A 26,556-nucleotide genomic window follows, 5' to 3' on the forward strand; every position below is an offset into this window, starting at 1 on the left:
AGGGAAGAGAAAAACTGGGACCTTATCCCCTAATCACTGATCTTTAATACTGACATATAAATATCTCTACATGGTAAAATGATATGTACATAAAAGCATATAAATGCAAAAACATCCATGTGAATATATGATATTTATATTAGAAAGAGAGAGAGAGAGAGATTCCTCAGTAGATGCTATACTTTGGACTATTTCTCTATTGGTTAAAAATAGGATCTATTGAACCATCAGCATTCTTACCAGTTCATGCTTGTGATCAATGGAGTACATTTTTCAAGCAGCTTACGATATAGCAAGGGCAGAGTCTGTGGCCACAAGTTAGCCTTTTCTCTTTAAAAAAGAAAATCTAATACAATGTAAAGACTGACAAATTATCTTCTGTGTGTGGTAGGGGGAGGGAAGAAAGATTAGTGGAAAAATTGTAAAACCCAAAGTAAATAAAATGTAATGATAAAAAAATCTAATAATCATTATATAATAATTGAAAAAAGTAACCTTTACCTAAGTATTATTACATTTTCTCTAATTGAACTAACTGAGCCATAATAGGGAAATTCTATTTAAATATTAGTATTTGGAGACAAGGAAAAAGAAAAAAGGTCTTAAATCATAGACTGTTTAAAGTCTAAGATTACTTTGGATGACTCTACATATGGCATAAACTCCAGGCTGAAGGATTTCAAGTGACAACCATAATGAAGACATAGGTCTTTACAATCTTAGTCCCATGTTTTATTTTCTTTTGTTTTCCATTATAAATGATAATTCATGTTACATATCATCTGCATTTTTACAAAGTATCTGAGAAAAATCACTTGATCAATAATATATTATATGGAACTATAGCTTTTGAAAATATAATTATTCTGAATAGCACCAGAAGATGACAGAATAATCAACAGGTAAAATGTTCAGGGATTCAGATAGTAGGAAGAAGATGAATTCACATGTGCAATGTAAGGCTGTAAGTGTTCCAACAGAAGCTAGTTGACAATCTGTGAGTAGAAAGAAGGCGCACCTTGTCTCAATGTTGTCTTACAATTGTGAGTAAGCTATCCAAAAGCATCCTCTTTTACATGCTAGGAAAAGATGAGGTTTTGTTAAGGCTGGCCCAAAGGAGTTTATCTAGTTTATCTCCATATGCAAAATCAGACACATTCTAACTCTTTTTTTTCTGTTTTTTTCCCCAAGGCAGTTGCGGGGGAGGGTTAAGTGACTTGTCCAAGGTCATGGGTAATTATTGTCTTGAGGCCGCATTTAAACTCAGGTCTCCCTTACTCCAGGGCCGGTGCTCTATTCCCTGGGCTACCTAGCTGCCCCCCACAAAGTCTGACATTTAGCAAATTGACAGACCTGATTGGTCTGCAAAGACCTGTAACAATACAAAAAAGAATGTGGCCTAGGATGAATACAGTTATGGTTGACATTACTCTCATTTATCTCAACACTACAAACCAGTTCAAAGTTAAATGGAAAATGCAATACATGATCATTTAAGTGATCCTAACATTTCTTGGATTTAAACACTCAGTGCAAAATTGAGGCTGAAATAACCAAATTACATTCAAAGATTATTCCTAACTTGCTGATTTTCTGATCTCTTACATCAGATTTGAATTCTTTTCTATACAAAAATTTTATTTTCTAACACTGAATCCAAAAAAAAAAACCCTGTCATATTGATAAATGGAATTAGAATTCTCAGCAGAAAAACAGGAGTTTCAAAGTAATTTAATTTTGCCTTCAAATTATTATTTATTCAATTATGAAGAGAAAAGATAAATTAGCTGTAGAGAGGCTCTTTATATAAGCATGGAATGTTAATAGCTTTTGTGTTGTGTATTAATATTGTATAAATTTGGTAAATACCTTCTATGTTTCTTGAGCCATAATCTTTCCACATAGGTCAAGCTGTCATCTTTAAATTCAATTTGAAGTGGTTCTCCCCAGATTTTAAGATTTGTCTGTACCTCAGATACTTCCATTTGCTCTAAAAAAAAATTGTTCATCTATCAATCAAAGTTAATTTATTAATTACCACCTCTTATCCAATACTGCTCAGCAGAGTGTGAATTGGCTTTCTTTGTCACTGTGATCAATAGGTTTAGACTAAAAGAATCTTAAAAGATTCTACTGAATATATGAAATTTGTGGATTTCAAAACCAAATTTGATTTTCAAAGTGATATAAACAAAATCAACAAGTTTGAAATGCATACATTATGTCCTTCAATTATTTCTTCACTTGCAACTATATATCAATTCCTCTGCTTATCTTTTTGAGTAAACTGATTACCCTGAAGGAGAAAGATAAATTAGACAGATGCACTGCTATCCATCAACCACAAATCATTAACATTATAGGGCAGGGATAGAAGAAATATTCAGCAGTGACACTTGCAGGAGAGCACTGCCTGCCTGAATTTATATCTTTATGATATTCTCCATCCTGATGCTTAGATATTACTGAAGAAAAAACACTTTAATCCAAGGCACTGCTGATTTCACAAATATAGGCATTTTTATCACTATAATTTTTGACATCAAAATTGCTATTTTTTGCCAGGTCCTGAGCTTTACATATCTATTTAAAAAAAAAACAGGTTTGACCAGCAAAACTCATATTTTTTTAATCAATAGGGGCACAATCACATTTTTGGATGTTCAAGAAGCATTCATCAACCTATTTTATTTTTGTTTGTTTGGTTTTGGTTTTTTAATTTCTGCAAGGCAATGGGGTTAAGTGGCTTGCCCAAAGCCACACAGCTAGGTGTGTCTGAGGCAAGGTTTGAACTCAGGTGCTCCTATCTCCAGGGCCGGTGCTCTATCCACTATACCACTTAGCTGCCCCTTATTAACCTATTTAACAAAAAAAAAATATTGATTGCTTAGTCATAAGAGAGCATCTCAGAGAGGTGAGATGGACAATCCTAAAAGGGCATTAATATTTGCCTAACTATGATCTTAGCTGATCCTCACAAAAAACTCTTAAGAAATATAGAGGGAATTATTATCCCTATTTGACTTATAATGAAACTGAAGTTTAGAGAGATAAATGACTAGTGTTCACAAACAACACTATTAATTATCCTCTATCTTCTAGACTCTAACATTTAAATGATCATGCCCCAGTAAGAAAGAAAATTATACAGATATAAAATATGAAAATGTAATAAAGAAAAACAAGAGTACCATGGATACTGAGAAATACATAAAAATTCATGCACTGATGAGATTATAGGATAATTCTAATCCAATACCACTAGCACTACTCTTCAACTCTTATTTATTTAATATTGATCATGCACAAGGGGAACACAAGGATGACTAAGATATGATCCCTAGGTTGACAATCATTCAATTGATATCTTGGACTTGCTTTTTATACTGGATATGTCTTTAGGAGATCTAGTGTAGAGAAAAAGATTTGGTGGCCAACTTAACAAAGGGAAAGTAGTATCTGGAATACATCAAAAACTAAAAAATAAAAAGACCAATGATGAGAATGCTAAGCATGTTTCTTTGGCCAGAAAACAATACAGTAAGAAAATAATGATTTCAAAAGGTATATAGTAATGAAACCTTTCATCAGGAATTTGAGTGATTCTCTACTGGCAGTCACTGAAAGTTCTAGAAAGAGGGAGATAAAATTGTGCAAATGGCACTGGGAAAAAACCACAGCACTTTATAATAATACAGCATTGGAAGTTTTATATTGCATTTACAAATATTTTACCCCCATAAAAACCCTGGGAAGTAGGTGCAATTATTATGCTCATTTTACAGATGAGGGAATGGCAGCAAGAAGAGGTCAAATATGTTGTCCTGGGTCACACAACTAAAAAATTTGAATTCAGATCTTCCTGACTCAAGGTCTAGTGTCTCATGTCCATTTGTTTATGTTTCCAAAATAAGCGATATTTGTGAGAATGAATAAGTAATGATCCAGAAAATATAGTTCCAAATAGAAATTAAAATAATCACACTTGTTTAAAAAATACACATAAGTAATATTTTCTTTAAAAAAATATCTGATTATTGTGAATATGAATCTGTACCTGGGGAAGTTTGGGCCTTCCTTTGAGTATGTCCCCCTTTGTTTTCATGATTGCCATTTCTCCACTGAGTCAAGATTTCTTGAAATGATCTGGCAGACTCTTCCTCATCAAATGAACCTTGAAGTAGGAGCCCACCAGTTTGATTTGTGGATTCAGGATTTTTTAATGATGTAACATCTACCTAATTCAATTTCAAATATTAATCAAACATGTTATGCAAAGTTTTATGATTTTTACATCTCAGTATTACATCATGATCTCTTAAAATTAAATCCCACATTTATTAACTGCCAACCTTAAATAAAATACTGCAATTTTTGTTAAAAACGTGTTTGTTTCCTCTACTTTCCAATATCCTTTAAGTTATTCAATATTCTGAACATTTAAAACAGATCTTGTGAGCATTTGAAAACTATACTTTGTAAATAAGATGAAGCAACCTAACCTGTCGTTATGCATGCAGTTCAAAGTTTAGTGACAAAAGTCTCGCTAGGTTCACTATATAAATATATAAAATATATGAAGACTTTGCCTATATATATATATATATAAAATATATGAAGACTTTACCCTCTGCTTACACTGAGAGAAAAAACAAAGGAGAGATTTAGCATTCATTCAGTGAAGGAAATCATTATGGCTAATCAAAATTGATCATTCAAGTAAAAATAATAATAACTCTTTACTAATGTCTTGAATGGTTGACTATGTCGATCAAAAACATTGAATAGCTAAAAAATCTCAATATTGTACATTGTTGACAAAGGAACAGATAATATGCTTTTGTATATATTATTTAATTCACTATCCTCAGTTTTCTGTATCTATAATTATAGGATTACAATATGACTTTAAAAAACTAATTATTACATAGAACTATTAGAATTATACTTTCTTATTATTCAAATTGAAGAAACTCATTTTTTTTTTATCTGGTCAAATTGAGAGATAGAAACTAAAATGCCATCCAATGCTTTGTGTGCAGGAAGAATAAAAGTACAAGTGACACAATTCAAACTGTTGTATGTTCATTAGGTCTTTGGGTTGGCTATCTTGAAATGCAGTAGCATAGAGAGTCATTCAAATGAGTTCATCAATGTGAATATCTTGAAAAAAATGAAAATATAAGGAGAATTGGGGCCAAACATAAATAGAGGGAAGAAAACTGGTCATTTTGCATTTTAGAAAGTACATTAGCTTTTTTAACAATTCTAAATTATGTTATCCTAAAAGAAAGAACCACATTTTCACTGCAAAATTATCCCAAATATTTTATACTTATGAATAAACCAATTCACTAAACATGAACTTATTAAGTATCTTCTATCTCCCAGGTACCTTTAAAGCTAGGCAATAAGGAGATGACAATAAAAATTTTTAAATCTCAGCCTTCAAGGAAAATTCATTCTTTTAGTCAGATAATATGTGTGTATATAAAAGTGTGTGTATGTATATGTGTGTTGGCAACGAAGAGATATGATCCAAATTACACTTCTTCTCACTCCCCCAAACTACACAGAGTATGTTAACTCTCTAACAAAATGTCTACCTCTCAGTGTCTACCTTCTTGGAAGGAAAGAATCACCTAATAAGCTTCTATTAAGTGCATAAAATAAGTTTGGTTCTGTGCTAAGTATTGGGGATACAAATCTGAGCAAAATGAAGGGCAGTTCTTGCCCTCAAGGAGCTTATATTAAATTGTAAAACAATATATAAAGGCAAGACAACATGTAAAATGGAGGGAAAAACAGTTGGGAGAAGAGTTATCAATTTAAGGAAATGATGACAAAGTTTAGAAAATCTAATATGGTTGGTCTGGACCTTTTTTTAAAATGGAGGAACTCACCAAGGAGAGAAAAGGACTATTGGGGGGGGGGGATGTGAAGCCTCATTTTTTGTTGTACTTAATTAGGCTTTTTTTTCACAAAGAAGGACAAATTTACTTTGGCTTTTTTTGACAAAAAAATTGAGGTTAAGTGACGAGTCCAGGGTCAGAAAGCTAGCAAGTGGCAATTGTCTGAAACTGGATTAGAATTCAGGGCCTTCTGACTTCAGAACTGCTGTTCTCTCCCCTGTGCCAACTAAGTATCCTTACAAATCTCCTTTTCAAAAAAGAAATTATAACTTTTTTTGCAAGGCAATAGGGTTAAGTGGCTTACCCAAAGCCACACAGCTAGTAATTATTAAAAGTCTTGGGCTGGATTTGAACTCAGGTACTCCTGACTCCAGGGCTGGTGCACTATCCACTGAGCCACCTAGCTGCCCCGGAAATTATAACTTTTAATGCAATAAAAGAGTACAAAGATAATCAGAGATTTAGATAAATATGAAATATTGTTTCCATAATGGAAAGTCTGGGTTTGTTTTTCTTCCTCTTACCTTAGAGTCACTGATCTGCAGAAACTGAGTTTTTGAGGCATTTTCATTTTTACTAATCTCTTTTTTCAAATTCTGTTTCTCTTGACGTTCATCCGGATAAATTTCCTTTAAAAATTTATGGGCAATGTCCAATCTGGATAAAACTTGAGCTCTTGTCTAAAAAAGAAGAGCAACACAGGACTAAAACGTCAAAAGTAGAAGCTTTGATTATATTACATTATGACTACATTATGTCATCAATTGATTTTGAGCTTTATTGTAATATGTACACCTAGCAATGTGAATTTCAGTTTACTATCTGCATATCCCAACCATAAAAGTCTTGCTTTGAGACCTCTCCTTGAAACAGAGGTACATCAGACTTTCCAAAGGCCAAAACTAGCGGTTCACAAGATCTGAGAAGTCTTACCATGATGCAAGGGCAGCACTCCATGAAGAATGTATCTGTCGCCCAAGCAACAGCCTAGCTCCAGTTATAGCTGTTCAGCAGCAAATACTGTTTGACCAAGTGTAGGTAATGATTTAATTTGGGGTCACAACAACTAATTAAAGTGTCTGAGTCTTTACTCTGAGGTGTATGATGCTAGAGGGTGGGAGTGAAGGTTGAAATCTGAATCAGAAAAGGGAATACATAAATAAATCCTTTTATTATATTAAGATACTACCTTGTACTAATATACTTAAAGCAAAAACCTTGATATGTATAAGATCTATCTTACTAAACCTCATTAATAACTAATACTTATCTACATCAGAAGAAAAAGTTAACAAATGTATTCAACTCAAAAATTCAATTCAAAAAGACTCAGTGGAAAATAGACCAGTGTCCATTTTTTCTTATTTAAGAGTTTATGTTTGATTAAAAGGTTCTAGAAATCATTAAAATTAAGTAGTGTTTACTTTTTTGGCTAAAAATTGGTAAATATACATAAATATCACAAATTGTGAATGTGTTTCAGATGAAAAACAAATTCAAAGAATATTTTCATCTATAAAATCACATTAATCAAGGCATTGGTTAAATTAATCTGTTTTTGGAAAAATTATGCTCCTAATGGACATGAACAGAAGGATAATTTATGAATTGCTGGCTGTTCTTTGATGCTGACATCAGCCAACTTTTAACCACAATTTATGTAAGTATTAAAAGCTCACTTGTTCATTCATTCAATCAATCAACACATATGTATTAAGCGTCTATTAGGTCCAAAACACTTTGCCCAACTAAAGAAAGCCAATATAACAAAGGAAAAAAGCTTCTGGCAACTGCAACTTGCTTACAAGTTCTTAGGAAATTTAATTTCAGTGGAAAATTTGAATGTGACAAACTGCCAAGAAATCTTACCTCTGAGTGATTGGCAGCCTGCTTGATAATATGCTTATGAAAAGACGAACTGAAGTCTTAGAAATAATACAAAGCCCTGCCTGACCACAGACTGGACTACTATAGGGAGACCATTTATGAAAGGAAAATATACCCACAGAAATGGGAAATAATTTCAATCATATTTGAACCAAGATTAAAATTATAAGAAGAATATGGACCCACAAAACAGTTCTGCAGGTGCAATAATTACCAGAACACAATCTACAAGGTGTCATCATAGATATTTTCTCTCTCCTTCAGAAGAAAATAAGGCTGATCCTTAAAAAAGATAAGTACCCCCCACAGAGCAAGCATAGGGTGAAAGCAATGGATTTGGTGTCAAAAAGTTGAGAGTTTAAATGCTACTTCAGTCACTTATCTCTTTGACTTCTTTTAACTTCTCAGTTCCAATATCCTCAAAGGTAACATGAGGATGATAATAATAGAACCTGCCTTAGAGGGTGGTTGTGAACATCAAATGTAAAACTCTTTGTGAATCTTAACATACTAAATAAAAGCTGGCTTCTAATATTCCTAATATTTAGGAAAGAAAAAAATGGCTGCATAGACTAGAACAAAGAACATTCATATTATATGTGTGTTTATATGATGAATTTATTTTTAAGGGGAAAGCATTTAAATTTTAGCTGATTGCATAGTATGAGAGAGTAGTAGTTGGCATGCATGTATGTAACTTGATATTTGCAATTAACACGTAGAGAGAGGGTTTGGGGGGGAGAATAGGCTTTTCACCCTCATAGTCTGTATTTCTCTGATAATTAGTGTTTTGAAAAGAGCAGTTTTAAGTTGTAGGTTTTTTTAAATGTCTTTTTTCAGACTGTCAGGATTGGAAAAGAGATAACAAGGTTCTCTTCTCCAAACCACCTTCCACCCCAACTCCCTCACGCCAACTTCTATTCTTAAAATTAAAATACACTGACCTTTTTTGAGTAGTATAACTAGCCATATAAGAGCAGCCCAATAAGAACCATGGCATGTGTCTTTATTTCTCTTCCTCCCTTCTCAAAATATCTTGACTCAAATTCTGCAGCCTCTACTTCTGCTCCCAGTATTCTGTGTGTATGTTGTGTTTGCCTTCCTTTTCTCATGAAATGTCAACTCATTTCTTTTCTGGATATGTCTTTTATGCTTGATTGTAGAGTATATGATTTCCTGGAAGAAGTTCCTAATGCTAAGTTCCAATTGCAAAGTAACTGGATAAAGATTATTCTTATTTGGATGAGCAATGATCACTTATATATGTCTGCAGGCTAAAATTTCCCCAACAAGATCAATGAATATTTTAATCCTAAATGCCTCATAAAGGCACTACAAAGACACAAAATGAAACATCCCTCTTTCTTCACAGCAGAGTGGAGAAAAAACAGCAGAGCAGAATAGCAAGTGCAATATCATATACAATAGATTTATTGAATATTTTTGTTTAAATACTTTACTTTTTCACAAGTGGGGGTTGAATCTAGAGGAAAGGGTGGGAAACATCCTGAGATGAAAACAAAATGTATCCCTCTAATATATTAAGACTCTACTTTTCAATGAAAGATGCAAGAAATTATAACTTTAAATGCAGAAACTGCCAAGTGTCATATACTGAAGCTCAAATATTCCAATTTATGGGAGTCATGTGACATTCAAAGATATATTTCACTTCTCAGATGTCAGGACAACATACCACAGGAGGAAGCCTAAGTCGCTGGAGGAAACTGATCTAAGAGTGGCAGATAGATCAGTGTTTGATCCCCCCAAACAACTTTGCTAGGACCAAGAAAAATGTGGCAGAAATCCATCTACCCAAAATAAGGCTCTCAGAACTGAGTGAGCAAAACGAGGTCTCTAAAACAGATTATGTGTAGGAACTGTTCATGAGGATCTTATACAAAGCATAATTTATAAATTAAATTTCAAAATAATTAAGAGAATACTACAAAAAATATCAGGATTTTGGATGAATCTGAATATCTAAAATGAAGCAATAAGAAAATCATATATTCCTCTGGGATTCTCTCAAAGAAACTAGAGCTGACGTGTGCTGGGATGGCTAGTCAGTAAGGTCCCAGTGATCACACAGATCACAGCCAATGTGATGCCGCTGCTCTTCAAAAGCTATGGATGGGGTGGTACCCAGTTGCATGCGAGTCCTACCCAGAACTATCATATTGATAAGATCAAAAGAGTGAACAGGTAAGATTGGAAGAGAAGCTTGTCATCATGTGTTGTTAGTAGAACATATCAAAAATACTAACAACACCCCCTGGGGCAGTAATGCCCAGTACGAAGCGCACTGACCACTCAATTAGACAAATCCCTGGGTGAATATGAAATAGATTATCTGAAGATGAATATGCTTTCTTTGCATCATTGCTACATCATAACAAAACTGGAAAGGTTTGTACCAGCTAGAGACAATGATATGATTTTGCTTTTCTAAATTATATTCTTAGTTCTAAGTTTTACAGTAATGCCAATTCTTGTATTGTAAATCATTGCAATGCTGAAGAATCATAAAAGTGATTTCCTTAACCCAAATTAGTATAGTAGAAAGCAAAATTATCTATATATGAAAGCTGAAGTACTGAAATAATGAAAAACAAACTTCACAAGTGTTACTGAATAATGGCAAAAATAATTCAGATGTCTTCAACGATTTTGAAAAGGCAATGTACCTGATTAGAATGGAATCCTTTTTTACTTTTTTTTAAGGTTTTGCAAGGCAATGGGGTTACAAGGCCACACAGCTAGGTAATTATTAAGTGTCTGAGGCCGGATTTGAACTCAGGTACTCCTGACTCCAGGACTGGTGCTCTATCCACTGCTACACCTAACTTTCCCCAATGGAATCCTTTTTTGAGCACCTTTTAAGTATTACAGAATAAATCCAACTAGTATACCATGTATGACAAACAACCTTAGTAAAAAGGTTCTAAGTTTCATAAAACTTATGAACAAATGCATTCTTCCAATAGGACTTTAGAGAATTGCATCCAACAGTATATGCTGTAATTGTAATGCTATGGGGAATGTTTCTAGGGAATGGTGCCAAATAGTGCTATGGCAAATGAGCTTGCCACAATTATTGAAGATTTGTGGAAAAAACAATGGAAGAATATATTATCAGCTTATACCAAGCAAAAGCATTGAACACCATATGTTACTTATTTAAGATATCAAAAAAGAAATATGCAAAAGAACCTTCTAACCATAAGAATTTATCAGAAATGTCTGAAACCCTTAATCAAAATCTGAACATCCAAAGTTTAAAGTAACATGAAGAGTCAAGGCAGCAGAAAGAACAAAATGTGTATGTTAACATTAACCAAAGGCTCCATGAGAGAAGTTTGAGAAGCAAAGAAATTAGATGGAAGACTATACAAGACAAGAATAATATGAAAAATGCTTGATCTTCTATTTGGTCATAAAACATCATTACAAAAATGTAGGAGGCATCAAATGTGACAGAAAATTTGCACACCTCAATATAAGGAATGAGTAGTTAGGTTAAGAGAGGTAACTGAGCCTTGTACTTCTCTTCAAAATGGGAAAGTGACAAGTCAAAATAATTAATAATAATAATAATAATAGTAGTAGTAATAACAAGAAATGGTTAACATTTATGGTCTTTGTTATTGTCAGACACTGGGCTAAGAAATTTACAATTTTCTCATTTGATCTTCACAACAACCATAGGCAGTCATTGCTGTTCATAGGTCCATTTTACAGAGAAGGTAACTGAAGCAGAAAAAAGTAAAATGACTTGCCCAGGATCACACAGCTAAATCAGGTCTTCTTGATTCTACGTCATAGTGATGTGTGATATAATAACAGAGCACTTTAACAGTCTCCACTCTTATGTGAGCCTGACCCCTTTTACTCTATAGAAGTCATCATACATGGATTACCAACAAGATGAAAACATCAGTGACCCCTTCAAATACAGACTGTGAGTTTATGTGGTTTATACAAATCATTCCCCCCTTGTATCACTTAAAAAAATCCATAAACACTTAGAAACCAATGTTGCCTGAGGAACAAAAAAGCATACACGAAAAACACCCAAGTATATAAAAGAGTGACACATAATTGAACTGATGATTAGTGAAGAAGAAATCTGCAATATCTATAATATTTATGCTGTCTCTATTCATTATCAAAGTTTTTGACTAATGCACTAATAAATGAGTCATATGCAGAAAATATTTACAATGAATCCAGACGTCATGAGAACACTAGACAACTTGATGGTCACAAGTTATTTGATCTCTATTAAATGTTTGCCAGGCAGAAAACATTTGTTAAGTGCTTTCTCGGATTCAATAATTGTGCTGAGCACTGTGATCACAAAGAAAATTCAAAACATGATATGTGTTTGATGGAGCTCACTCACATTTGAATGGGGAGGCACCTTGCAGACCAACTATGTACATACAATAGAGCAGTAGAGTAGAAGAAATATAATCTCAAAGAAGAGGCATGGGCAGAGTGGAGGGCAAAGAAAGAACTCCTGCAAAAAGTGGAATTTGAGCTGAGTTCTGAGGGAAGCCAGGAGGTTGGGATAAAAGAGGGAAGGAAAGTGTTCCAGGTAAGATAGAGAGTGAGTAAAGAGGTACAGACAGGAAATGGGAGATTCAGTGCAAGAACAATAAGTGAATGTTGTCACATCCCAGGCACTGGAGTAAAATTTAAGATGGCAAAGGTAGAAAAGAGATGTGTTTTAAAGTACTTTAAAAGACAGCTAATATTTGGCAAAAATTAAATGGAGTAGGGAGCAACTGAAGTTTACTGAATTGGGGATGGGGAGGTGATAGGGTCTGACTGATTAGAGCAAGGAGAGATACGAGTTGGAGATTCCAACCAGTAAATGGCAGTATTTGTCAAGGTATGAGGGGATACCTCTTACACTGGTTGGAAACTATATGAGAAGAGAAAATATATGAGATATTTTGTCAGGGTAGAAGCTACAAGATTCTATTACAGCCTAGAAATGTGGAGAGAGAAATCAAGTATGGATATCTTTTAAGATGGTGATGACCTGGATAGTAATAGAAAAGTTCTGAAAAGATGAAGGCTTGAATGGAAAAATGAGTTGTTTTGGATGTACTGAGCATGAGATGCCTATGAGACATTGAGTTCAAGGTGTCTAAAGTACAGTTGTTGGAGCAGGGTGTTTAAGAGAGAAGTAATAGTTAAGTTGGTTAGAGATCCAGGATTCATCTGAATCAAGATGATAATTAGATCTATAAAAGCCGATGGGATAACCAATTGAGATTTCATTTTGGGAGAGGAGGATCACTAAAATGATATGAATAATAATTTTTTTGCAAGGCAATGGGGTTAAGTGACTTGCCCAAGGTCATTATTAAGTGTCTGAGACCGGATTTGAACTCATGTACTCCTAACTCCAGGGCCAGTGTTCTATCCACTGTGCCACCTAGATGCCCCCAAATAAAACTTTTTATAAAATATACCATATTCCAAAGTAACAATTTAAACTCCTCCTGGTTCTACTGAATAGTTTTGAATATGACTTTCAAGTTATTGAATTTGGTCCTACCAAAACATCTTATTAAGCACTTGAGGTATTGGAATGACATCAGTCATATGGCTCTACTAAAAAGACCATTACAAAGTTCAACTAATGGAAATTTTCTTCAATATCAAAATATTATTTGTACTTGACAAGAAAAAAATTCATAAAAGGGCACTAAGAGTAAAAATGGAAACCTTTGAGCCTAAGCCTGGAAGTTAATTTGAACCAAAGGATGAAAAAAATACAAATAGTTTGGTCTTCTGCAGGAAAAACACATTGAGCAAAAATCTATCAAGGACTGCTTGGTATCCTAAATTCAAAGCTTAAAGGGGAGAACACATGTTCTATGAGAACCTATAGAATCCTATTCTAAAACTGTTCGCATAGTAAAATAGATGTTGGAGGATCTAAGAGGTGATCAAACAAGAGTTTAGAAAGATTCATTGGGAGTGAGATATATTTCTTGGACAGATAAACAGCAAAAACCCTCAAAGGAAATGAAGATCTCCAAATAGCCTTGAGAAATCAAATTATAAACTGGTCTAGCCTCAGTACATTATCACCTACAAAACTGCAGCATATAATCATCACCTGTAATATTCATCCATAGGAATTTAAAAGCAATATTTTAATAGACACCAAATGTTCTTAATCACCAAGTGGCTCAAACTAAAAGGTTCTGAAATACAAAACGCTAGTATAATAAAATTAAAAATATTTGGGAACAGATGAAGTACCTCATCAAATAGAGAAGAGGTTCATCATTCTTCCCACCAACAATACCGACTGTCACTGATGGGACAGCTAAGTCAGCCTGGCTAAAGCAGGAAAAATCCCAATGGAGCAACAGGAGAGCAACCAGCTCCCTTCAGTCCAGGGTCCTGCATCAAAGGGACCCAGAAATGAAAGTTCTCTTTCCTGAAGTCTTCAACATCAACAACAAATATAAGTGCCATAAATGAACATACATCTACTCATCATCTACTCTGAAGCAATAAGCTGAAGACCAACACAGCATTTTTTATCTGGCATGCACTGCAAACTACCTCTATTTGATAAGAAGGATTCCTCCATCAAAATATTAGCTTCTAGAGAGCAATGAATCTTTTGCTTTTTTTCTATTATGATGCCCATGATGGAGCATAATGCTTGCATATGCTTATTATTTAGTAATTGTAAGTTGTAAGTGCTAATTACCATTAGCATTAAAACCTACCAAAAGTGGACTGAAAAGGGTGAAGTGTTCATGAAGTCCATATGAATTCTACACACAAAACATCAACAAGGAACTGATTGAATCTGATTTATAGAAAAAATAAAAGTTTATGAGTTAGGATAAACTTATTACCAACATTAATTGTAGAAAAATTAAACTGAAAAGAGATCAGAGTGATGGAAATTATACAACATTAACATTGAAGGCTGTAAAAATTTAACAACTACAAGACACCTAAAAAGAGAAGAAAGAATGGTTAGAATTATGCATGGTAAGGTCACTGTCATTATCCAATAAATGACTAATTCCCATGTTGCAAATGTAAACCTCAACCTAACCTTTAGAGTACAAGGACTAAGTTGCACATTAACTACTTGGGGCATAGACATATTGGATGGAGGACTAGACATGGAGTCAAGATTACTCTTCCAGGCTTCAAATCTGACATAACACTAGTTTGATCCTGCACAAGTCACTTAACACTGTTTGCCTCCATTTTATTATCTGTAAATGAGCTAAAGAAGGAAATGGCAAGTGGAAAAAATGAAAACCATATAGGAATAGCACAAGAGGCAAAGGAACGTGGTCAGTAACCACTGGACTAGTCATGGAGTTGATTACAGGAAACCCAAAGAAGATGAGCTTACAGACCAATGCTCTGATTCAGTTACAAAAGGCAACTTGCACTGCAATCTCCAAAATATTAAATAAAGATTAAGAGCAGGATAGCGATTTATCCTTGGATTTTTTCTACCTGAATTGCATGAAAAAGATAAGAACAAGACAAAAATAGAAATATTAATAGGAGAAGCAGTAGTGGTAGTAGCAGCAAGAAGGGGAGTAGGAGTAGTAGTTACATGACCCCTGAGTAAGGTGTCTTTCCTGTCCCAATCGCTCTACTGAGCTCCAATCTTACACCTCCAAGTGCCTTTCAGACATCTTGAACTGCATGTCCAATAGACATCTCAAACTGATATATATTCAGAACAAAATTAACTTTCCCTCTAAACTCATCCCACTCCTCCAACTCTTACTTTCCCTAGACTGTAGAGAGCAGCATCATTGTCCTCGTCCTATAGGCTCGCAGCCTAGGGAATGAACTCTCACCTCCCTATGTCCGAGCTGTTATGAAGGCTTGCCAAGTTTTCCTTTGCAACGTCTCCCATTATGTCCCACCTCTATTGCAATAGCTGGAAGTGCACTGCCTGTCTCAAGTCTCTTCCCATTCCAGTCTATCCTCCATTCAACCACTGAGGTGATTTTCCTAAAATATACCTCTGTTCATTTCAACCCTTTATGCATACTATAAATAAACAGGAGCTCCCTGCTACCTCCTAGGACAAATGCAAAATATCACTTTGGTATTCAAAGCCTTTCATAACTTCATCTTTCCAGACTTCTTATACCTTACTCCTCAATATTTACTCATTTATCCTGTCTATTCCATGAAAAAGACCCACCATCTTACAACTTGGGGAATTCTCTCATTCTACTCAACTGTTGACATTCCTGCATTCTTTTAAGTCTCAACTAAGATTCAACCTTTTCCATAAGTTTTTCCCAACTCCTGTCAATTCTAATGTCTTCTTTCTATTATTTCCTTTCAATTCTGTATATATATACTTTGCTTTGTAAATAGGTTTATTTATAAGTGATATCCCCATTAGATGCTGTGTACAGGAGTTGTCCTTTGACTCTTTTTGTATCCCCAGTGCTCAGTACATAGCAGGTGCTTAATTAAAATTTATTGACTATTGATTGATACTAGTAATGATGATGGTGGTGGTGGTGGTGATGGTGGTGGGAGTAGTGATGGTGGTAGTAGTAATAACACAGACTAATAATCTTGAGCCATACCAAATACCAACAACATAAAATCAAATGGGCAGAATATTAGCTTTGTTGTTGTTCAGTCATGTCACTCATGTCCAACTTTCTCTGACCCCATTTGGGGTTTTCTTGGCAAAGATCTTCAAGTGGGGTTTGCCATTTCCTTCTCAAGCTCATTTAACAGATGAGAAAACTGAGGCCAACAAAGTCAAGTGACTTGTATAGGATTAAACAGTTAGCAAGTGTCTGAGGTCAGATTTGAACTCAGGAATTCCAGGCCACCTAGCTACAGAGACAGGCAATTTTTCATAAGCTCACAAACAACAAATCCCTGCAAAGCAAATATGAATGCAAAAAATATTTGAAAATTCAAAAAATGAACAACATTGAAATTGGAATATTATCACAGATGTAACTGCTAGCCCTAAATGCCAATAACATTATCTAAAAAAAGTTTCAAAATATCATTTCAAAAAGTTATTTCCACATCAAATACCCATAAATGCTGAACTCCAATGAATGAGAACAAACAGAAGAAACTAAAATCATATCAAAAGAGGGAGTGAGACGCCAGTCTTTCTATGCCTGTAATTGACTAAAAATGCTTTCAGAGGGTCAAGAGATGAGCCTTCTTGCAAATTCTTTTAAGTTATGAAAAACAATCATTTTTTACACCTGAACAACTGTTCACCAAAGATTAAACAAAGAGCAACAGCAGGAAAGCAACTTTCTCTAAAAACATTTCTATATAAGCTCCACTGTAAAATAGAATAAGATAATTAACACTAAAAGATAGCAAAAGTTTAAAAAGAGATATACAAGTAGTCAAAGAAGAACAAAGGATGAAAGAATCCAAACTTAATCAAAAACATTATTAGATTCTTGAAAAGTAATTAAACTACAAAAGAGAGAATCCCCAAAGAAAGGATAGGAAAAACATGCTGTCATCTGTATCTGTGGTATTCAAACTTTTTTGATCACTGCTTTTTGATTTTAAATTATTTAATTACCTCATTGCACACTTGAGAAATCACTTTAGCACTTTCTGGAGCCGATTCACAAACACTTTTACAAATACATTTCTCATTTTTGTGGATATAAACATGTGCATGGTACAGCTCTTTTTTTTTTCTCTCTACTACACATAGCTGTGAATGGGTGTGATTGCCAACACTCAAGTCAAAATGCCATTACTAATAAAAATTGCATGAATGCTTCCAGTCATGAGTGAGTTCACCTTAAAAATCTGTTGATGAAAAGTCATATGTCAGAAGGAGGAATGGAGTTAATCTTTCAAAGGAAAAGAAGGGAGCCCAGTTGGGTGGGGGGGATATTGCAAATAGTGGTAAGTGTTGCTATTAGGGGGGGAAAGCCCTGTGATAGCCTCTTGAAATAAGGATGACCAATTTTCCTATCCTCTGATTGGATGATCACATATACTTGGGGGGTCAAGTCTTGCTCTCCCCACCATATCACTGCCCAATTTTGGAGACCATTGTGATTTCTACTATGTAACAAGATATCCAAGTTAGTGAAAATACAAGTTGTATCTAAGGGGAACAGAAAGTTTATATACCATTAACATAATGAAAAGACAGAGCAGTTACAAAGCAAGAGGCAATTAAAATTCTAGCAGCTCTGTGAAAGAAGCAAGTCAAGATGCGATCCATAATTATTGACTCAAAGGATTCATAGTTGTGCCTGAACTACTAGGAAGGCATATTCAGCTTCCACTGAGACAGAAGCCTGAATCCACCTCTCTTAAAATCTACCCCTTTAAGAAGCTATCATGCATTTATTACTAAAAGATGAGAATACCAGTTACCTCTCCAAATATGTGCTAATTTTTACAGAGAATTTGCTCATCTTTAAAAATCTAAAAATAACGTATGTAGTATTAAATATCTATCAATCTATAAATTATATATATATATATATATATAACATATTAAGAAATTTAAAATGCCAAAAATGTACAAGGGAATAATGAATAACTTGGTTCTTCTCCTTAATTATTGAAGATCAAAATGACATCCCTGTGTTTGAGACAAATGACAGTGTGTCTGACTGTGGCCGATCAGGCCAATAAGAGATCAGAATGCTCTGCCACAGGTTGGGCATAAATAGTCCATGTAAACACCTGGGGTAGGTTCTCTAAACTTATGTATATCACATTTCCTTTGAGCTGCTTCAATTCTGCCTTCCTCATAGGTGAGGGCATGCTATGCTGGATGGTCCTATGCCAGTGTTTCCCATGATGTACAATCAAATCTAAAGTTCTTTGATGAGACCTTCAGGGTGTCTTTGACCCCCTTCTGAGCGCTGGCCCTGTAGGAGTTCTCCATAAAATTGTTTCTTTGGCAAGAATACATCTAGCATTTTAACAACGTGGCCAGACCATTGTAGTTGTGCACTCTGTAGTAATGTTGGAATGCAAGGCAGTTTAGCTTGAGAAAGGACCTCAGTGTCTGGTATCTTCTTCTGCCAGATGTTCTTCAGACTAAGACCATTTAAATGGAAGCCATTCGGTTTCCTGAAACTTCTTGAAAAGTAATTAAACTAGAAGAGAGAGAATCCCCAAAGAAAGGATAGGAAAACATTCTGTCATCTGTATCTGTGGTATTCAAACTTTTTTGATCACTGCTTTTTGATTTTAAATTATTTAATTACCTCATTGCACACTTGAGAAATCAGGCATAGAGCAGTGAGGTCAGCCCAGTGGCTCTGCAGACCTTCAATTTGGTAGTCAGTCTAACAGCTCTTGTCTTCCATACTTTCTTTCTGAGCCTCTCAAATGTTGAGGTACCGCTGGCAATATAAGTATCAACCTCATTGTCCTTATGGACCTCCTTAGAAAGGACCCTGGTAAGCTAAGTAAACTTGTTCACAGTACTCAAAACTTCTCCATTTGCTGTAATTGATGGTTCCACATATGAATGGTGTTGTGATAGCTAATTGTTAGACTAAAATTAGCACAAGCAGCAGAAAATCAATGCATACTTTGTTGCATCCCAGCTTCAGAGACTGCATTGAGGGCATAATCATTTGCAAACAAATGCTCATGCACCAACACTCCTTCTGCTTTGGTCTTGGCTTGCAAACTTTTCAAGTTGAAGAATTTGCCATCAGTGCAGTGACTGACCTTGAGGTTCATCTTCAATGAACACATTTGATAATATGGCTGAAAACATCATGCTAAAAAGTATGGGAGCAAGGACACAGCCTTGCTTCTCTCCGTTGGTGACTGGGAAATCTTGCTAGCATCATCCACTATCCAGAATCTGCACCAGGCATGTATGGTGTCAGGAAGTTGACAAACAATACTAATGATCTTCTCTGGGTAACCATTTTGACATAATTTTCCATAAACCCTTGTGACTGACAGTATCAAAGGTCGCAGTCAGATCTACAAATGTGTATACAGACCTTTGTTCTGTTGCTGGCATTTTTTCTGTAGTTGTTGGGCAGCAATCACCATATTGACTGTTCCTTTACTCTTTCTGAAGCCACATTGTTTCTCAGGAAGGTGACCAACTTCCAGGTGAAGGATCAGTCTACTGAAAAGGACTCTGTCAAGAATCTTACCTAGAATGACTAAAAGAGAAATACCCTTATGATTATCACAGAACAATCTATTCCTTTTACCTTTATAGAGATGGACAATGGAGGCATCCTTGAATTCTTGGGGGGGCATAAACTCTTCTGGAACTGGAAAATTTCAGTCAGTTTTTGGATGAGCAATGGATCCCCCACTTTGTAGATCTCATCTGAAATAGAATCAGTACCTGGTGCTTTGCCACTTGAAAGGAGCCTAATGGCTTCATTGGAACTTCAGCTAGGGACTGAATGACTTCAACTTGAGGTAAATGGTCAATAGCTTCTGCATTGATTGATGATGCTCTGTTAAGAACACTATGGAAATGTTCTGCCCCTCTCCAGGATCAATTCTTAATCAATGTGAATCCATTAGCACAGCATTTTGGTTTGTTACTGTCTGCATAAAATTGAATTTCAACTGTCTTCTTACTGAGCCAAGAGTTCTGCATTTCTCTCTAAAGCTTCACTTGGACTTTACTTTTGATGGAATTAGAAGCTGTCTTCTTAGAAATGTATGAACTATCCTGCTGGTACATCCTGTAAAGTTCTCATTTTTCATTTAGCAGCTTCTGTATTTCCCCATCATTTTCATCAAGCCAATCTTGGTGTTTGTGAGTGTTCTGGTTCAGATGAGCAAATGTAGTGCTCTTAAATTCCAAATCTCTTAAAATTGTCCATTCCTTTTCTGCCCCACTGTTGCCAACTGTGTGCTGGTTCACTTCTCCCTCCAAGCTAGCAACAAACTGTTCCCACTCAGAGAGACATTCTAATCTGGACATTAATCCATCTAGTGGTCATTTTGTGTTGGGGTTGAATATGAATATTTAACCTGAAAAGGATAAGTCTGGGAACTGTCCAGCACTCTGCACCACTCATTGCATTTGTCACTCTCACATTATGTCTGGCTTTTCTCCTTATGATCACATCATCTAATAGATGTCAATGTTTGTTAAAAGGATGCATCCAGGAAGTTTTGTTCTTTTATGTAAACAGAAGACAGTGTTTGTAATTAGAAGGATAAGAGATGTGCAAGTCTTCAGTAGTACATAACTATTGATGTTGCTGTCTCCAACTCATTCCTCCCAAAGACTCCCTGCCATATCTAGTAATCTGAGCCTACTCCAGCATTAAAATCACCCAGAATTTAAGTTTGTCCTCTTTTGGGTCTCCAGGTCTTCATAAAATTTTTCTTTAACTTCATCAGTGTTATCGTGGGAACATAGGCACTGATGATGGCTGCATGACGTTTTCCTGGAGACAGCAATCTCATTGTCATGAGTCTGTCATTCAATCCTTTTAGTAGGCATTGTTTGACTAGATTAGTTTTGATTGCAAATCCTATCCCAGCTTCATGGCACTCCTTTTCACTGCAATCACTGTAGGAAAAAATGTGTATTGAGCTCCAACTTCAGTAAGCTGGCCTTTATTTGTAAGCCTTGTCTCATTCATAGCTGCTATTTGGAAACCATACCTGCTGAGTTCTCTCACAAGAGCTGTTTTTCTTTCAGGTCTATTGGATCTTATGTTGTCCATGATTGTGCACATGTTCCATGCACCAATGGTGAGTGGAATCTTCTTTGAAGAAGTTTACGTCTCCTTTTGTTTTGTTTGTTTGTTTTTCCAAGTCAACAGGGCTAAGTGACTTGCCCAAGATCACGCAGATAAGTAATTATTAAGTGTCTGAAACTGTAGTTGAAGTTCAGACTTCCTGACTCCAGGGCTGCTTTTCTATCCACTGAGACACCTAGCTACCCCTGAAGATTTGTAGGTTATTTTTGTCTCAACTACACTGTGGTATCGCTACCTGCCATGATGACCAGGTCAAGGTTGGGCAAGCACACAAATTTTAGGGCACCTTTTCTAGTCCCTTCCTTGCATCAGGTGGTGAGTACAGCAAACCATAAAAGAGATTCTCAGTCACCCAGAGGGCTGCCATATCCCACTGCTGCTTTCAGTGGGTAAATGATCCTATGGTCCTAGGTCACCTGTGTGCAGGGTTGTGACTCCAACTTCCAGCATATCTGCATCTTTCCCTACCTCACTTGTCTGTCACCATAGGACTTTGAAGAATTACTATGAGTGATGTCTTTTGTTGTGTGAGTAAATTGGATTTAAATGAGGCAGAGCTGCATGAAGTCAACCGCCTCTCTCTCTTCCAAAGTCATCATGATCCAGCATAACAAGACAGTGCCCAGACAACTGCAGTGGATTGCCTTTGTGTCTTCAGTCTCTAGTTAAACTCTAAGTGCTCCACAGCATCTGCTTCAGCTGTCTATATGGTCATTGGAAAGAAGTGTTCTCGGCCAATTTCAACAGTGGAAGACTTCACATTCTTGGAGTAGACACCTCCCACTATTCATTGAGCTTGAGTCTCTCTCAGTTACCCTCATCCTGGTTTAGCCCTCTTGTGGAAATGGTTTACCAGGGTACAGCTACTGTGCAAGCTACAGCTTCTTGGAGTCACAAGTGAGAATTAGGTGGCTCAGGTGGACATCACAAGTGGAAAACAGCCCTAAAGAGGGTTAGGCAGCTCTCACATCAAAGTACTGGTCTTCTGGAACACACTATACACCCCTACAATAAGAATAATTTATTGATTAAATATGAAGAAGGAAGGAGAGAATTAAGTTCTTACTCTGTACCAGTCATTATGCTAAAAGATTCCAACAATAATACAAAATACATCCTCCTATTATACCTTTTTCAGATGATGAAACTGAGGCAAACAAAAGTTAAGTGATTTGCTCAGGATCATATAGATAGCAAAATTCACATCTTCCTGACTATATACACTTTATGTTCCATCTACTGAAGAGTTAGTTGTCTAAATGCCCTGGAAAATAATGCAATGCTTTTATTGACTATTACAAAACTTTGGATTCGATTCTCAACTTAAGACTCAGTCACATATAGCAAATACATAACCGATCTGGATAAAGTGAAAATACTAGAATACCTGAATATCCGTGTGAAATTATCCTCTATATAGGAAACTTTACACCAACAAAATAATGTTAAGAATAAATTATAGTGCAGTGGATAGAGCATTGGTCCTGAGTCAGGAGAACCTGAGTTCAAATCTGGCCTCAGACACTTACTAATTACCTGGCCATGTGGCCTTGGGCAAGCCACTTAACTCCATTGTCTTGCAAAAACCTAAAAAATAAATACCTAAATAAAAATAAATGATAGAAGGGTGACTAGGTGGCACAGTGAATAGAGTATGACCCTGAAGTCAGGATGGCCTGAGTTCAAATCCGGGTTCAGACACTTAATAATTACCTAGCTGTGTGACCTTGGGCAAGTCACTTAACCCCATTGCCATGCAAAAAAAACTAAAAAAAAAAGAAGAAATGATAGAAAATGGGGTCCTTTCCAGGGAGAAAGTTGAAATCCATTATTGTTCTTGCCCAGACTTATATTATCATCTTTCCTAATATATAGATAATATGTGTATATGTGTATAATATATACATACATATGTGTATATGGCTTCCAAATTAAAGATAGACATGATATTAATCACTAAGATAAATGATATCAAGCTCCACCAAAACCATATCAAGAATTTTCTTCATTTCATAGAATATTTTGCCAATGATATAAAAATGCTACTTGAACTCAATAAGTCAATGATTAACAAATACCAAGAAGGGTAGAAACTGAAGTCAAGGAGCTTGAATACAAGATTACATTAAGCCAAAAGATGAATACAATAATGATAGATTATAAGACTGACCATAGACATTAAAAAGCTTAAATTGAATTATGAAATCAAAATGCTTGAAACAAAAAAATACCTATGTAATACCTGCTTTAATATCCCCTTAGAGAATTGTTATAATTATTAAAACAGACTTGGAAAATATCCCAATAAAAACCCATATAATTTAACCAAACACAGAATCGACCATCCTAAGGATGCTATAAGAAAAGATAACACTTTCTTTTTATTATAAAGATTTTATTTATTTTGAGTTTTACAATTATTCCCCTAATCTTACTTCCCTCGCCCCAACCCCCAGAAGGCAATTTGCCAGTCTTTACATTGTTTCCATGGTATACATTGATCCAAATTGAATGTGATGAGAGAGAAATCATATCCTTAAGGAAGAAACATAAAGTATAAGAGATAGCAAGGTCAAGTTAACACTCTCTAAAAAGGAAGAACAGAATTGATAGGATAGTCTTAAACTCCATGATGAACAGACTCAATTTACCATAATACTTTGGGAATAAGCAGGCAGCATTTCCCTGAACAACAATAAAGGCTAATAATAGCTATAACCACTGGATTTATCAAATATAATAATAATACTTTACCACCAGATGGAGTCTATAAAATTGAGTCTATAAAATCTGAAAGAGGAATCAATAGGCCCTCCTCATGGCTGACATCTACATGAATTCTGGCAAAAACCACATCGACAAAGAAGGGTAGAACAATTGTCCAACACTCAACGTTAGTACTCTAAATGGAGGTGTTGGTGACCATAATTCAAGACTAGGACATTGCCAACATGAATTACAAAACAATTATCTTTTAAAATTCCAGACTTATTGATCAGTGTTTAAAAAAAGAAAAGAAAGTGCATAACGGCACACTACAAAAATGTAGCACCTACCTCAATGCCTTGACAGTTAGAGTTCGATATCAGAATAATACTGTGGACTGACAGATGATAAATCCCCATACTACACAAACAGAAGCCTAAAGCTATTATATAGATCCCAATCAGTAAGATAAAAAGGTCTCTGGGTCCATTATCACCCAGATAGAAGAGATTCATAAAAATGGAAGAACATTTCAATATATCCTTCATATTCATGTCAAATAATTATGATTCCCGAGGTATATGGAACAAAATGCTTTCAAAATACAGGTGTCTACCAGAGGACATTATAATGGCCATTAGGTGGCACAACAGATATAGTGCTGATGAATCTTCCAGAGCTCACCTCTGACCTAGGACACCCTGAGAAAGTCATGGAAACCCTGTTTGCCTTAATTTCCTCATCAGTAAAATGAGTTGGAAAAGGGAATGCAAACCACTCTGAGAATTTTTGCCAAGAAAACCCCAAATAGGGTCACAAACATTGAGGTACATATTTCTGTCATTCTGTCCTTAGCTGGTGCTGCACTAAGGATGCTCTCGGCAAGCATACACAGGATGAACTCATATCATATTTTTTTAAATCCAAAAAGAATTTATTTTATCAACTGTTTAATAGTCTACAAAACAGTCTATAAAAGAATAGTAGAATTTTCCTAGGACCATTTTTATATTTTTTTTAGATTTTTTTTTTTTTGCAAGGCAATGGGTTAAGTGGCTTGCCCAAGGCCACACAGCTAGGTAATTATTAAGTGTCTGAGGTCGGATTTGAACCCAGGTACTCCTGACTCCAAGGCCGGTGCTCTATTCACACTCCACTTAGCCACCCCCCTAGGACCATTTTTAATCCAAATTCAATGACAAAAAAAAGATCAGATGAAAGAGATGATAGTAATAACAGGAAGGTCATCCTTAAAGAGAGGCTAGACATATTTATCAATATAAATTATCTAAGTGTTGGAACCTATGTAACCTATGTGTAACACATCAGTGAAGACTGTAAAATATATTATCTTTTGGATTTCCAAAATGGCACAATCAGTTGGCAAGAATTATAAACCAGAACCTCACTATACTTTATAAAATCATAAAAAATAAATTCCCATTCTGCAAATATAGATCCTAAAATATAGTTGCAAATAAGCAAAACTAATTTTGCCAGAGCATCATTATTGATAGTACTATCACTCATAATTCCCCAGACATAAACTTGAGAATAACATTTTAATATATGAAACCATACTAAATACTCATAACCTCTTATCTACATAAAATCATGACATAGGCCATCTTTTTTATTTTATTTTTACTGGCATGTTGATTCTACAAAAAATACACCTATGCCTAAGCAAATTTTAATTCAATTTTTATATTCCATTTGTTAGTCCAACATAAACACCTGAAACAATAGTAACAAAACTAAAAACAAAAATTATTCCAAGCCCATCACCGACTGACTTTTTAAAATTGCAATAATTATCTAAAATTAATATATATGTATTTTATCTTTAGGAACTTTAGAAAGAATAGCACACTACACTAGTAGATGATTTATTAATAGGTCCCAAAAAAATCTGGAAAGCAATTGGGAATTATGTTAGTAAAGTAAATCAAATAAAAAATATATCCATTTCATTTACCTCAGAGATCTCAGTTAATACGCATGGTCCCCAAAAGTTCAAATCATAGGGAAAAAGCCCTTTAAATAAACTCAAATATTTAAGCTAAGACCATTATGGTAGCAAAGAACAGTAAACCATGGAGATGCTTTACTGTAACTGAGGTACCTTGTGCAGTACATGAAAAATTCAGAGAAACAGTGTAAGATTTATACAAAGAGATGCAAAATGAAGTAAGCAAAACCAAGGGAAAATATATGCAATGGTAATAATACGGTAAATGGCAAGAAGAAAAAATAAATAAATATAATGACCACTCAGAATAAAAGATGGA

General features: G+C 35.2%; 1 protein-coding gene across 1 annotated transcript in view; it reads right to left on the reverse strand.

Annotated features, from left to right (window-relative positions):
- Positions 1–26,556, reverse strand: part of ZBBX (zinc finger B-box domain containing) — a 109,390-nt gene that overhangs the window by 39,462 nt on the left and 43,372 nt on the right. Inside the window, exons 8-10 of the mRNA XM_074192722.1 lie at positions 6,437–6,592; positions 4,058–4,238; positions 1,829–1,990 (exon numbers count right to left, since the gene is read on the reverse strand). Of these exons, the coding sequence (XP_074048823.1) occupies positions 1,829–1,990; positions 4,058–4,238; positions 6,437–6,592 (499 nt within the window). The remainder of the gene's footprint in view (positions 1–1,828; positions 1,991–4,057; positions 4,239–6,436; positions 6,593–26,556) is intronic.

Source organism: Macrotis lagotis, chromosome 6 (genome assembly GCF_037893015.1).
Source record: "Macrotis lagotis isolate mMagLag1 chromosome 6, bilby.v1.9.chrom.fasta, whole genome shotgun sequence".
In the NCBI taxonomy this organism is placed as follows: Eukaryota; Metazoa; Chordata; class Mammalia; order Peramelemorphia; family Peramelidae; genus Macrotis; species Macrotis lagotis.